The sequence below is a fragment of the Stegastes partitus genome, unplaced genomic scaffold, assembly GCF_000690725.1.
Source record: "Stegastes partitus isolate 25-593 unplaced genomic scaffold, Stegastes_partitus-1.0.2 Scaffold770, whole genome shotgun sequence".
NCBI classification, from domain to species: Eukaryota; Metazoa; Chordata; class Actinopteri; family Pomacentridae; genus Stegastes; species Stegastes partitus.
In genome coordinates, this window is record NW_007578501.1 from 1 (window position 1) to 13,316 (window position 13,316).

The 13,316-nt window shown below is 43.3% G+C and overlaps 1 protein-coding gene across 1 annotated transcript; it reads left to right on the top strand.

Annotated features, from left to right (window-relative positions):
• Positions 1 to 1,588: 1,588 nt before the first annotated feature.
• On the top strand, positions 1,589 to 13,088 carry LOC103364713 (zinc finger protein 800-like; the record flags this gene model as incomplete). The annotated part of the gene is made up of 8 exons (XM_008291935.1): positions 1,589 to 1,772; positions 5,420 to 5,600; positions 5,710 to 5,899; positions 5,998 to 6,160; positions 6,815 to 7,179; positions 7,525 to 7,622; positions 7,761 to 8,895; positions 9,980 to 13,088. Coding segments are annotated over 8 exons (2,418 nt in total), but the record flags the coding sequence as incomplete, so codon positions are not given.
• Between the last annotated feature and the right edge of the window lie 228 nt (positions 13,089 to 13,316).

Here is a 13,316-nt window from a genome sequence, read left to right on the forward strand (position 1 = left end):
GGTTTAAAGTTTCCCACACTTAACTAAAGTCAGAGCTGTCGTTTCATGATGTCTTGAAATGACGTAAAGACGATGACGCAGTTTGGTGACAGCGCCAACTAAAGAAAGACATAATGGACCTGTGTTTCATTCGGTTAGCTACTCATTTAAACGCTTCCCCTTTGTCACATTACAGTGTTTGTACATTTAAACAAACTGCTAAAAGTCAGGAAAGCCATGAAAATCTGTAAATCCAGTGCGAATGTTTGACTGAAAATACAAACAGCTCTACAAACAGGCAATAAATAACCACAGCACTGAGTGTCACTTCCAGATAAACTTCCTAGCGGATTCCTTTCCTGCACCATCCACGCTTGGTTTGTGTACATTTTGCGGGTTCCAGGACAAATACGTTCATACATCACCAGTTTCACAATGAACTATTGGCAAGTGTGCAGACTCACAGAAAGATTTATGCTTCTTGTGAACGTTTCTCAAAGTCTATGAGTCCGTGAGCGGGGGGGCTCGTGTGATTGGGTTATTGTTTCCAGGACTGCTTCCAGGCAGGGCCGTAATATTTTGGGGTCAGTGTGATTATCCCCTGCTGCTGTAGTATACAATCATGCCACAACACAGCACAGTTGCATCCTAACTGGGCCAGTGGCAAAGGGGCAACAGATAAAACGAAGTGACAGGTGAGAGGCCTCAGCAGTGTGTGTTTCCTGTCTGTGTGTGTGTGTGTGTGTGCAGGTATGTGTCGTACTGACGTCCGCGTGAGTCACCGTAACAGTGTTTACTCAGTGTTTTTTTTGCATCAAACAAATGTGTGTGTCTGTGCACATGGGTATAAAATGCCCAACAGAGCATACAATACATGCTGCTACATGCTGTAAGCGAATGTGAGTCACATATCTAACAATGCACTGAGTGCTTCCATACGGACAAATCGAAGTGAGACGGAACACTTGAGTCATCACTCTGATGACAATGATGAAAAAAAAGATGTCAAAGATGATGACAGCAGTGATGCAAATGTAGCACTTTGCACAAAGACTGTCATCATCTGAAATCCTGTTACAAGGCCATAGAGATTATTCCTGGGATTCAACAAATCTACTATCAAATTTACCCAGCAGGCCTGTCATACAAACTGGAAGTTCCCAGCTCTTCCTCTGTTTAACTTCAATTTTTTTTTAGCCATTATCAACTGTATAAGATCATATAAAAGCATATAGCTTACAGATGTTTTTCCTATTTGAGCTTTTTTCATAAAGATTTAGAACAAATCTTATTTACAATCTGCTGAATGCTTTTTCTACATGAAACTGGGCTTATCAAAAAAAATATACAGTGTTGCAGACTCCTTTTTTTTTTTTTTTTTTTTTTAACAATTTCAAGACTTGAATTGCATGAATAAGCTTTTGTGTAGCGGATTGCACTACAACCATCATGTCTCAGTGATTGCTAGGTGGAGCATAACAGCGATGTAACGCTGATTGCAGCCAGAAAAAAGACCACAGAGAGTGGTTTCTTTGTAAAAACTCCCACTATTAGGAATGCGATGACTTTTTACAATACACTGTATATGTCCGTTCCATTATCTCTGAAGGCAATTAAGTTACTCAAGACGACTGTTGTTTGTCTTGCAGGCACCAGCCAGCTGAAACACATGCTCCTGAGGGAGGTGGACACCATCTTCGAGTGTAAACTGTGCCGCAGTCTGTTCAGGGGCTTGCCGAACCTCATCACACACAAGGAGTACTACTGCCTATCCCGGCTGCCTGAACCCGACGGTTAGTGACCCAGCACGCATATGAAAAGGATACATTTGTAGTCCTATTGCTGAGAGGTTTTTTACGGAGGAACTGGTCTGGTAAAACCTGAAACCCCAATCAACCCCAAGTGGTGAATATCAACATAATTCTTTAAGTAGGTTGCCATCATCGTGGTCCCACGAATGGGGGAGCTTGACGAGTCGTTTGGCTCTTATTCTGCACAAAATGTATCAGTGGTGTGTCGTCTGCTTCAGTCAAAAGGACCATGTTGTAACAATGAAGAAAGCATGATGGCAGAAAGCAATGATATTGAAAATTAGGGTATAATAAAGGGTAACGTTTGACCACAACAATGTCTAACTAATGTTCCTGATTGAATATTTTGTGCGATAAATACCAACAGATCCATTTTTAATCCATTTTCTAATGTGGTGCTGATAGCTGCAGCACCAGCAGCGTAAAACAGGCTTGGCAGCAAATCAGAGTCATGCTTAAGAGCATCTTTGTGCATTTTCTGCATCTTCAGCTGAATCCCTCCAGGTTTGCATGGTACAGTTTGCATTAGTCTGAATGCACGGCTTTGATTAGCAGCGTTACTCACATGTAATTCAGCAGATATAATGTATTTCCTTAGCTGAGTGTCTCTAAACCTCATAGAGAAAACAATCGGTGAAAGATTGGCGCTTCTTATTTAGATCCCTAACTCTGAACATAAGTCTGACTTCACGCTCAATATATCTTGATAACTCTTTAATCTCTCTTTGTAGTATAGCCCTCTGATGTCAAAGCACAAAAACAACATAAAAGATCAAAAATGCCCTTAAACCTAATAATAACATCAACAGGTAGAACGATCACAACATGGCGTCAGAGCGTTTGTCAATGCTGACGATGTTCAATTAGGACATTTTTAGAGATCATACAGACCAACAGTGACTCTAAGAAGAAGGCAGGGATCAAGCTTAACTTCAGCTCAAGTTTTGTTTACAATCACACAAACCCTCTCTGCACAGAATCACCGATTTCTCCCGCGTCTCCTCGGGCGTCTTCACATTTTACTTTCACTCCGAGGCTCCTTCACTCTCTTTAACGCCATCTGTCTCCTCCTCATTATTGCGCTATTATCTCCTCTGTCTGTGCACACTGTCACATGTTCTATCCATCAATCATCTTCCCTCCTCAAAGTGTAGTTTCTCCCCTGCTCTCCTCTCATATCACTAAGAAAAGAGACTTTGATCTCTCAGTGTTTGTGTTTTATCTACCTCTCATTAGCCACAGTATGTGTCCGCGTCTCTACTCTTTACTGCTCAGAAATGCAAGGAGACTTCAGGAAAGGATGAAGACCCTTCAAGTAATTTCCCTGTTACCCAACTCTCCTCTTCTACTTTAAAAGGAATCGATCTTAACACAGTCAATTATAATTTGCTCCTTTTTCTCCAATGTAATGATTGCCGTGGTAAAAAAAGGGAGTAATTTCATCTTCATCTGTATGTGGTCGCAATGAAGTGGCACCGCTGACTTATTTCTTCACGAGTCCAAGCGTGTTGAGTTATTATTTGGATAAATTGCCTAATTGGGGCCTTTTTTCAGCATTGAGGCTCTGCAGTAATTGTGGTTAGTGGATAAACACGACTTTTTTTTCCCCTTGAACGCTGCATTTTTCACCATCCAGACATGATCGTCGTCTGATCATTCGTGAGACATTTAAAACTCACTGCCTCTTTTTCCATCATCTCTTCGTGTATTTGTTTTAAAGGAGCTTTCACATTTGCTAAAAGAGGAAAATCCACATTGATAATGCTCAAAATTACTTTAATCGCTGTGAAAGGAAGCTCCGCGTGGATAAAACTGACCAAACAGAAAATGTTTTGTAGCCCTCGTCTCATTCAGCACCAAAACCTATCTACATTCTAACCGCATTAATAGTTTTTCCATTTTACCTTCTTGTTCAGTAACACAAAAGTAAATTGAAGCGAGGGGGGAAGCCGGCCCCTGTGAGATGATCTTGTCTGTTTACATTTTGACACTTTTATCTGACGCCCAGACGCAATTTGCAACAACAGGGAAGCAGGTTGGGGTTCGGTGTGTTGGTCAAACATATTCTAACAGGACACACATCTACTGTTGATGCAACACCTTTAGCTATTAAGTTCCAGTCTCTCTTTTTAATTGGATGATCTCGCAACCCATGAAGTCAAACTGGGATGTGTCAGGTGAGGATGTCACAGCTAAATGAACGCTCGTGTTTATGTTTTATTATATTAAGGTCATTTTTTTCCACTAGTTACGGAAGGGGTGCACCATTTAGCGTTTCAGCATTGACGTGACAGTCAAAGTGCAGTGTGAAGTAAGGCAAATTACATTTTTACACGCTGCTTGATACAAAAAGAAGTTGCATAGTTCAAATTGTTCGTGACTAATCTACAAGAGAAGTCGGTCTCGTAGAACATAATTTACTTCAACTTCAGGTGTTTTGGATACACTGAGTTTTGTTGTTTGTTGAAAAACTTTGTTCACAAAACATGGAGTTTGCTCACAAGAAAAAAAGATTTGGTTGTGCAAAGACGTGCAGTGGTATGGAAATATTTCAGGTATAGAAAGGATGCTGCTGAGTAGAAACAGGTACGCTGTTGATGGTGTTTTGCAGTTGTTGCCACTGCACAAGCTAGCACACCAAGTTTGACTATTCAAATTAGCAACACAACTCTGTATGGTGAATGCAAAGTCAAATCTAAATGCCATCTAAAGCAAAAAACTAACATCCTTTGCCATTGTTCCAAAAAGGTTTTTTTTCCCAGCTTTTTAAAAATTATTTTCCATTTTCGATGCACTCACCTACAAAATCACCCCAATCATTCTGGAATAATGACTTTTTTTACAAATAGTTTTATTCAAGTCAGCGTCAGTGTTTTATATGTTACAGAAAAACAAAACATCATAATGGGTTTTGTCCCCCCAAAATAGGACTGATTTTGCATCACCTTCTATTATCCAATATCAGCTCTCATGTCTGTTCTTAATGGCGTTATCAGTAAAACACACCTCTGTTATGGAAGTTGTGGAAACTGTAAATGCAAAATTGGGTCCTTTTCTACAATCTTTGCTGCTTTTAAAGCAAATATTATTATTACAAATTTCTGACTCACTCTGTATTAGGCACAGTGCACTAAATCAGAGTCTACAGAGTGTTTATATATTATAACAACTTTCCTCCAGCTTCTCTGAATTACACTGGGGCTTACACTGACTACATTAGTGTTTTGTAAGATAAATCACTAGCTGTGGGACATGGGTAACACAGCAGTGAAACTCAGTGCTATGTTAAACATACATGGTTTCTCTGTATCGACAAAAACCATCTGTTATTTTGCTAACATGAGCTCCAGCATTAGGTTTGCTGATAAGTTGCTCGTTGGGGGGCCCTGGGGTATTGGAGCATTTCCTAGAAAAGCGAACTGATCTGCCTTTTTAAGCAGACTGAAATCTGAGCAGCCACCAAAGTAACATGAATCAATAGCATCGATTTGAATCTCTTATAGTAGGTACAGTATGCTGATTTCACCCAACAAGGGATAAACATTTGCTTTTTTAAATGAGTAGTTGTTTGTTTGTTTGTTTTTTTAATGATAATTAATTGATTTCTGGTGGGGCTTGTTCTTTTACAGGTTCATCAGGAGACGACAGGCAGAGTGTAGCCATGAAGGATTTGTTAGACGCCATTTATCCCCGAGCCGACCGGCCGGACTACGTGATGCGACTGGAGCCAATTCAGACCACGAACAAGGCGGTGTTCCAGTACATCACCACAGAGGAGGAGCTGGCCAGATACCCTTCACACACACCCAGGTAGCTACTCCTCTGATGGACTAAGATGTTTATTTCATCTGCATAATCATTACTCGTGTGGACTTGGCTTCATTGTACTTTATTTAATACGTCTCGTCGCTCCTCACAGTGCCAGAGAGAGTCCTGTAGCCTGGGAAGGAGAACCAGTGGAGGGTGTGGACAACAACCAGGCGAGCCAGCCAGGCGGACCAGAGAGCCACAGCAGCCCAGGACCCAACCAGGGACAGAGGAGGTGGGAGCCCGAGGAGGAGGCTAAAGAGGAGCAGCCACCGCCTGAAGACGAGGGGTCCAACAGCGGGGTAGGTGAACGATGACTCAAAACAGAGTGAAAGATGATCTGGACTCCAGTATTAGTGAGTAAATCTATCTTCTCATTCTTTCTCTTTTCACCCTGCAGGTTGAGGACGTGACAATCTCATGTTGTCTTTGCGGCCAAGACTTCAACTCGCGTCGCAGCATCAGGCGTCACTGTCGCAAAATGCACCAGACAAAACTGGAGGAGCTCAGAAAGTTCACAGAGACACGCACAGTTCCAACAAGCCTGCTCTCTATGGTGAAAGGTAAAGAGTTCTACACATAACATGAAGAACGAGGAGTGAATGTGGTGTTTATGTTGTAAAATATTTGTCATAGTCATTGCGTTACATGAAAAGAACTTTTACAAGCACTGGTTTTCAAACTCCACAGTAGAAAGCTGACCTATCGTCAAGAGATGACTAAAAGGAATCAGGCTGTCATTAATCTTTATAATGTATACCTGTGCTTTTTCCTACTATGAAGAGTCAAAATGTCTAGCGTAAAAAGGCCAGTAAAGCTCATTAAAACTTGTGTCCTTAATCTTTTTAAAGCAAAGTCCATATTTTACTTACAGCGTCCTAACTTACCCTCTGTTAGGTCACTGATAAGACACAAGACTGGATAACATTGTTTAGAAACTCTGGCTGTTTGTGTTTCTAAACGACATTAACTTGTTCTTCAGAGAGCTGAATGATCATGTTGATTAGTTAATTTTTGAAGAAAAAAACAGCCTGAAATATCTTGAACAGAAAGAAACTTCATCGTTTTCCTTCAGTCGCACAGCTTTTAAGAGTCTCAGACTAATTTTGTAAAGTTATTTGTCTTCATTTTTAACCTTACCCATGTGCAGTCAATCTATTTTTGCTTTTCAAGTTGAACTTTAATTGAAATGATAATGATTGTTTTTGATGTTGGAGGTCGCCCGAGGACTCTCAGCACACCGACCGGAAAATCCTGCCCAGTGTGCCTCAAAACCTTCGCCACCAAAGCCAACGTACGCCGCCACTTCGACGAGGTGCATCGCGGTCTGCGGAGGGACGCCATCACGCCCAGCATCGCCTCGCGACCCGGCCAGCCCTTCACGCTGGAAGTCACGCCTCCCAGGAAGAGCAACAACGCGTCTCCAACACGAGCCCAAAGCTCCAAGTCCACCCCCGTGAACTCTAAAACACCTCCTTCAAACCAAAACCAAGCCAAACCTCAGACTCAGCCCCCGGCCACTCCACCGACGAACTCCACCTCATGCCGCTGCACACTCTGCAAGAGGAACTACAGCTCTCAGGTTGGTTTGGTGACCTGTTGACTTTTAAATGACGATTTAGAAAATATATTACAATGACGGGCTGAAGTTTGGTGACGTTTTCAGACAAAATGACCCGTCACTGTTCAATCAAACAAATCTTTTCTGTTCCTTGCTTTGAAAAATTATACAATTTTGGCACTACTTTAGAGACAGCATGCCTTTCAAACCGGGCAGATTTTGGTGGTCAGTGAGTATAAAGGTTCAGATCCTGGCAACATGTGGGACTGAGAGTTTTAAAAATATATAAGATGATTGTTTTTATAGTAGCGATTTTCCAAGAAATTCAGCAATTGATTTATAATTTTGTGTTTCTGTATCTTTCAGCTCATGTTGAAGAGACACATGCGTATCGTCCACAAGATATACAGCATCAAAAGTAACAGGTCTGCACCCACGCCGACCCCGACTACTGCAGCAGCCACTCCTACCACCACCGCCACTGCTGCCACTGCCACCGCCACCACCGCCACCACCACCACCCCCAGCAGCAGCAGCAGCAGCAGCAGCGGTGGCAACAGCAGTAGCAACAACAGTGGCAACAGTGGCAACAGTGGCAGCAGCACCAATAACAATAACAGCACCGTGGCTCCCAGCAACAATGTGAGAGTGAAGGAGGAAGCAGTGGAGCCCTCAGACGAGGAGGAGGAGGAGGAGGAGGAGGAGGAAGACATTGACAGTAGTCCAGCCCCGTCTCCGTCTCCTAGCGACAGCACTGGGGCAGCTAAAGGAGTTTCTGTGGTCCAAAATGCCATGAAGGTGAAGGAAGAGGAGCCGCCGTCAGGCCCAAAGATGGCGCCATCCTTGCCGCCGCCGCCGCCGCCGCCATCGTCTTCATCGTCCTCCCGCGGCAGCAACGTGTGCAGCGGTGGCGTAGCCGCCAAAATGACCAAACTGTCAGTGGGCTTTGACTTCAAGCAGCTCTTCTGCAAACTGTGCAAGCGACAGTTCAGCTCGCGTCAGAACTTAACGAAGCACATTGAGCTGCACACGGACGGCAACGACATCTTCATCAAGTTCTACCGCTGCCCTCTCTGCCGCTACGAGTCTCGCCGCAAACGCGACGTCCTGCGCCACGTGACTGTCGTGCACAAGAAGTCGTCCGCCTACTTGGCCAAGATCATGCCCAAGCTAGAGAGCAGAGCGGTGAAGAGGCTCGCGGAGGTCGTCCTCAACAGCACAAACAAGAGGACGAGCGGCAGCAGCAGCAGCAGCAGCGTCAAAGAGGAAGTGAACGGACGCCACGCCTCTTCCTCGCCCTCCTCCTCTCCCTCGCCTCCCGTCACCCGCAAGCAGGAGTGCTCCACAACTGCTTCGACCGCCTCTTCGGCCTCCTCCTCGTCCTCGTCCTCCTCGTCCTCCACCTCCGTCCCTCCTCCTGCCCCCGTGACCCGGAAACAGCAGGAAGTCTCATCGCCAGTCTTCACGCCATCGCCTCCCATCACCCGTAAGCAGGAGAGACAGCAGACCCACCAGCACCGGCCCGTCAGTCCGCCGCTCCCCCGCCGCAGCGAAAAACACTCCCATCAGCGAAGCTCTTCCTCGTCCGCCGCTCCCTCCGGCAGCCAGACGCCACACACCCGGCGGCACGACACCCAATCAGAGAGCAGCACAGCCACATCCTCCACTGAAGTCAGGGTGACCAAGAATTTCTCCCTTCACGCCTGTGACCAGTGTGGACGGGCCTTTGCCAAGAAGGTATTGGATTTTAAATTACTGACATAAATATCCCATAGAATGCCCCGGTCAAGACTCTAGATAAAGAGCATTAGTGTCTTGTTCTTAGGTCAGACCAGAGTGCCTTGAAGTTTTGTGAACTGACATTTATTTAGATTGATTAAGCCAAACAATGATTCTCTAAGAAGTTGGAATCATATAAATTAAGTTATCGATCTTCCACCACCTTAGTATCGGTGTCACTCGCTCCTCTTCCTCTCACAGTGGTGTTAAAGCTCCCATCTTGTGTCTGCTTTTCAGCAAATCAGTGAAAGTCTCACAGAAGGTCTAATCTCAGAATACTGCAAAGATGATTCACTTCATCATGATTGTATAAATCGTGGTTTTCTTTCTGCTCTAAAAGGGCTGTTTCAGAGCTCCTGCTGCTCACACTTTGTTCAGGAAGAAGACTCTCTGCATCTGATTGACAGCGCTCAGCAAAACATAGTGGGAAATGAGTGTGAGACCAAGCGTTTCTGTCTCGTTTGACATGCAAATATAACCAAAGTCACAGCTCAGTAGCTTTTAAATCATGCGTGTGGCGAGTTAGAATCAGTGTAGCTCGGAAATGGCTCTGAAGTGACTGCTGGTTAGCATGTCGTCTTAACGGGTTGCGCTTCAGTCACCACTTTATAGAAGTTTGTTGGACACACGAAACAAATTAAAAACCATACAGGACCTTTAAGGTACTTTGAAAGACGAATCTCAGTCTGTTGTTACTTCATCCTCAAAAGTCTCCTGTCATAACAAACGTATTGGTGTCGATAGACTGGGAGCTATCATGTCCAAACTTAACACATGTGAGGATGGACTTCAAGGTTAAAAGAAGTCATCCTGGAAATTCTGAGTCACTTTCTGTCCTGTTTTCTGGCTCTAAAGGTCAAGCGACGGATAGATTTGTGAAGAAACATTGTAGATTCATCAGTAAAGCATCAAGCTGCATTCGCTGAATAAGGAGAGCTAACTGTAAACTAGTAGTTTAACTTCACGGACTGACAAAAATATCCCCCCTAGAATGCATCAGAGTAACAGCTAAGTCATGTTTTCTTTCCTCTCTTTTTCTCAGCTGTACCTGGAGTCTCACAAGCGAAGCCACCGCAACGCAGCGACGGCGGCAGCCAGCAGGAGGAAAGGAGTCAGCACTCGCTCCAAATCCCTGGTCTGGTGAAACACATTGTAAGAACACAAGAGAGTTTACCTGCAGTACAAAGACTCTCCCTCTTCGTTCGCGCCTGTTCCTCATCCCCTCCGTTTGTTTGTTTTCTCTCTCCACTGCCGCTGTGTATTCACAAACCACAAAGACAAGCTGCCGTGTGGTGTGCACTTGAGCAAATTTGCGAAGCTCTGTGATTTCAGTTTCTTTTTTTGCCAAGAGGGGAGTTTGTGTTTGTTTGCGTAGCAGACCACTCCCCAGGCGGCGATGAGAAACCACCGTCATATTCTCCTGCCTTTAATTGACCGCTCGGCACATTTACCAGCTGTTTCCTGAATCCCCCTCCTCTCGCTTATTCCTCCCTGCTCATTAGAAATCCTCTCTTTTTGTTTAACTGTTGTTATTTTTCTGCCTCTTCTTAACTCTTTCTTACGTCTCTCTTGATCCTTTTGTCTCACATATTGTGTCCTTTTGTTCGCCTTGCCACCTCTCCCCTTCCCCTCTCCTCTCAGGCCGCTGGGGATAAACGACGAGCGAGCCGCTAACAATGACAAAGCAAATCGAAACGTTCAACTGGAAAAAAAAATAATGGAGGAACGGACGGAGCAAGCGCAGGGACGAGATGACGGGAAAATGAAGGAAACAAACAAAAAAGGAACAATGGATCCCGATAGAGGAGTGAAGTACAAAGGATTTTATTTTCCACCTTTTCGCTTAAGAGCCAAAAATATCGTCGTGACATTCTTGTATAGTTCCATGATGAAGCCAGCCAGCCCGCCGGGTTGTGGCGCTGCTATCCACACGGAGACTGTAGTGACAGAAGAGGATTCACTACTGCTGTATATATCTGTATTTACTTCTGTGAATATGGATGCATATGCAGATGACGGAGTCGTACTGCTTTTGGTGAACCGCCTTTAGCAAAGAGGGTGAAGGTAGTGTGTGAAAGTCTAAGAGTGTGTGTGTGTGTGTGTGAATGAGAGAATGTGGACCGGACAGTAAACAGAGAAAAGCAGAATTTGACCCTTGCAATCCCACACAGATACACAAAAACGTGTCCGGGGCCCTCAGCTATTACAGAAGCATCTCAAATCAGTTTGTTTTTAACTCACATGTATGTTCACACTTTAAATTCTGCAAACATACAAACGACTGTAGACAACCAGTTGCGTGAAAATGCATTTTCATCTCCTTCACCGTCACTTCCACGGCGATTGGACCACTGTTGTGCCCTGCTGGCTGAACGTTTCCACTCGTAATCCTTCACAAGGCTCGATTCTTGCTTTAGAATTGAAAATCAACTTTTTTTTCACGTGTGAATGTCGCCTGTTGATACGGAAAAGCAAACAGAGTCCCACTTACGTTCGTTCAGCGTTTGAGTTTCCCATTAGAGGTTTAGGTGAATTATAGGGTCAAAAAGAAGGCAAATACCTGTTGTTATTTTGCAATTCTCTTCTTGTATTACCACTTTTATCAATTTACAGTAGCGGATTTCTCACATTTCCGCCTTCTCTGCTCAGAATGATTGCAACGGGCGTTTCCTTTATCTTCACAATCCCCCCTTTTCACCTCCATACAGACGCTTATCCTCCTCAATAACATCCTGGTTGTAAGAGAACCATAAGAACCATCATCCAAATGCCAGTTACGATGATGTGAAGCTAACTTATTGTGATAGTGTTCTAATAGAACACTTTAACAAATGCTTCATGCTAATAGATAAAAAGGAAAAACATCAGCTTTGCATTAAGAAGATAACAGCTCAGCGGGGTTGTTAACTCGAAGGTGTTCTGCCAAAGGCGCCTCATTCAAACCATCAAATTAACACTATTATTACCCCCTATATGGTAGATTACTTGTGTTAATGTATGAGAATCAAATTTCGAGTGAGAAGGAGAGACTGAACTGCACATAACGTGAGGTGAAATGTGCGTTTCAATGGAGGTGGCAGCAGGGCATCGTTGGTGTTACAGCAACAGCCACTCTGCCTTAGAGAACATTCACTGGATGACTTTATTTTGTGACCATCTCATTAGTTACTGTACATGTGCTATACTTATTGCTGTGATTCTTTGGGCCACTTCAGAAATCAGCTTTAGTGCCTAAGCAGCAGGTGTAACAGCAGTTTGGGAATCCACTGTTGGGAGACGATAACGTGGAAAAACGAAAGCTGAAAAGCAAAACTGTTCGTTCTAAACGTTCTAAAAGTTTACATTAAACTTTTCGTTTAGTTAACAAAAAAAAAAAAAACGTAGGAGCTTACTCAGATTAACTTTGTGAACTTTACTTTCCATTCTTACCTGTATGTATTACCCATTTTTGGACTAAACGCTGCATCAGTTCCATTCAAAACATGCTTTCGTGTAAACTTAAAAGGGGGATGGTGTGTATTTGTTTGCTCCTGAAGGTAGTCTTCGAAACACTGGCACATGTAAGAGTTGTAAGGACTGAGGAAGACCAAATGTAGATATGTCTTAATGTTCAAACAGAAAGCCATGAAATGGAACAAAACCAGACAAAAAAAGGAAAGACCAAACTTTATTTTTATAACTGAAAAACGCTAGTGCAGCAAGGTCTTGACAACATGTATATATGGATTCATCCTGCACGGATGGTATAAATAATAGTTATATTAGTCAGGATAGTTATTGACTTGTGTTGGTTCACCATATGCTTCGAACATGTCAGACTAGTTACAGCTCTGTCACTGTTTAATACTGAGGCAAGTTTTGCGTTGTTTCACAATTAGTTGTCTTATTTTTGTATCTTATTCCATTTGAAGGAGGACATGTTTTTGTTGAAATGTGTCCAGAGGAGTGCTGGAGAGCAGGAATCAAACCTCAAGAGACTTTTTTGTTTTGTTTTGTTTGCTAATCTTGCCATTTCTTTTGTCATCAGTTGTAATATGTTATTAAGCTCACCTTCTAGAGAACTTGAGAAGAGTTAGAGAAGCCTTTCAGATGTGACAAGAATGTTAAAAACCAACCACTTAATAAATAAAAATGTACTGCTTCAAACCTCACAGTGGATTCTTTGTGTGTGGCTTTGTTGTTGTTGTTGTTGTTTTGTTGGTTCTGAGATATGAGTCATACACTTCCATCAATCATGTTTGTTTACTGCGTTTGCAGGAGATTTAATTTGCCTTCTCAGGAATTGCTTCTTCGGACGCCTACAATTTCAGTTATGTCTTTGAGATTTCTTGTTTTCCTGCCCACATTGTTTACTATGCTGAAAAAGGGAATTTATGTTG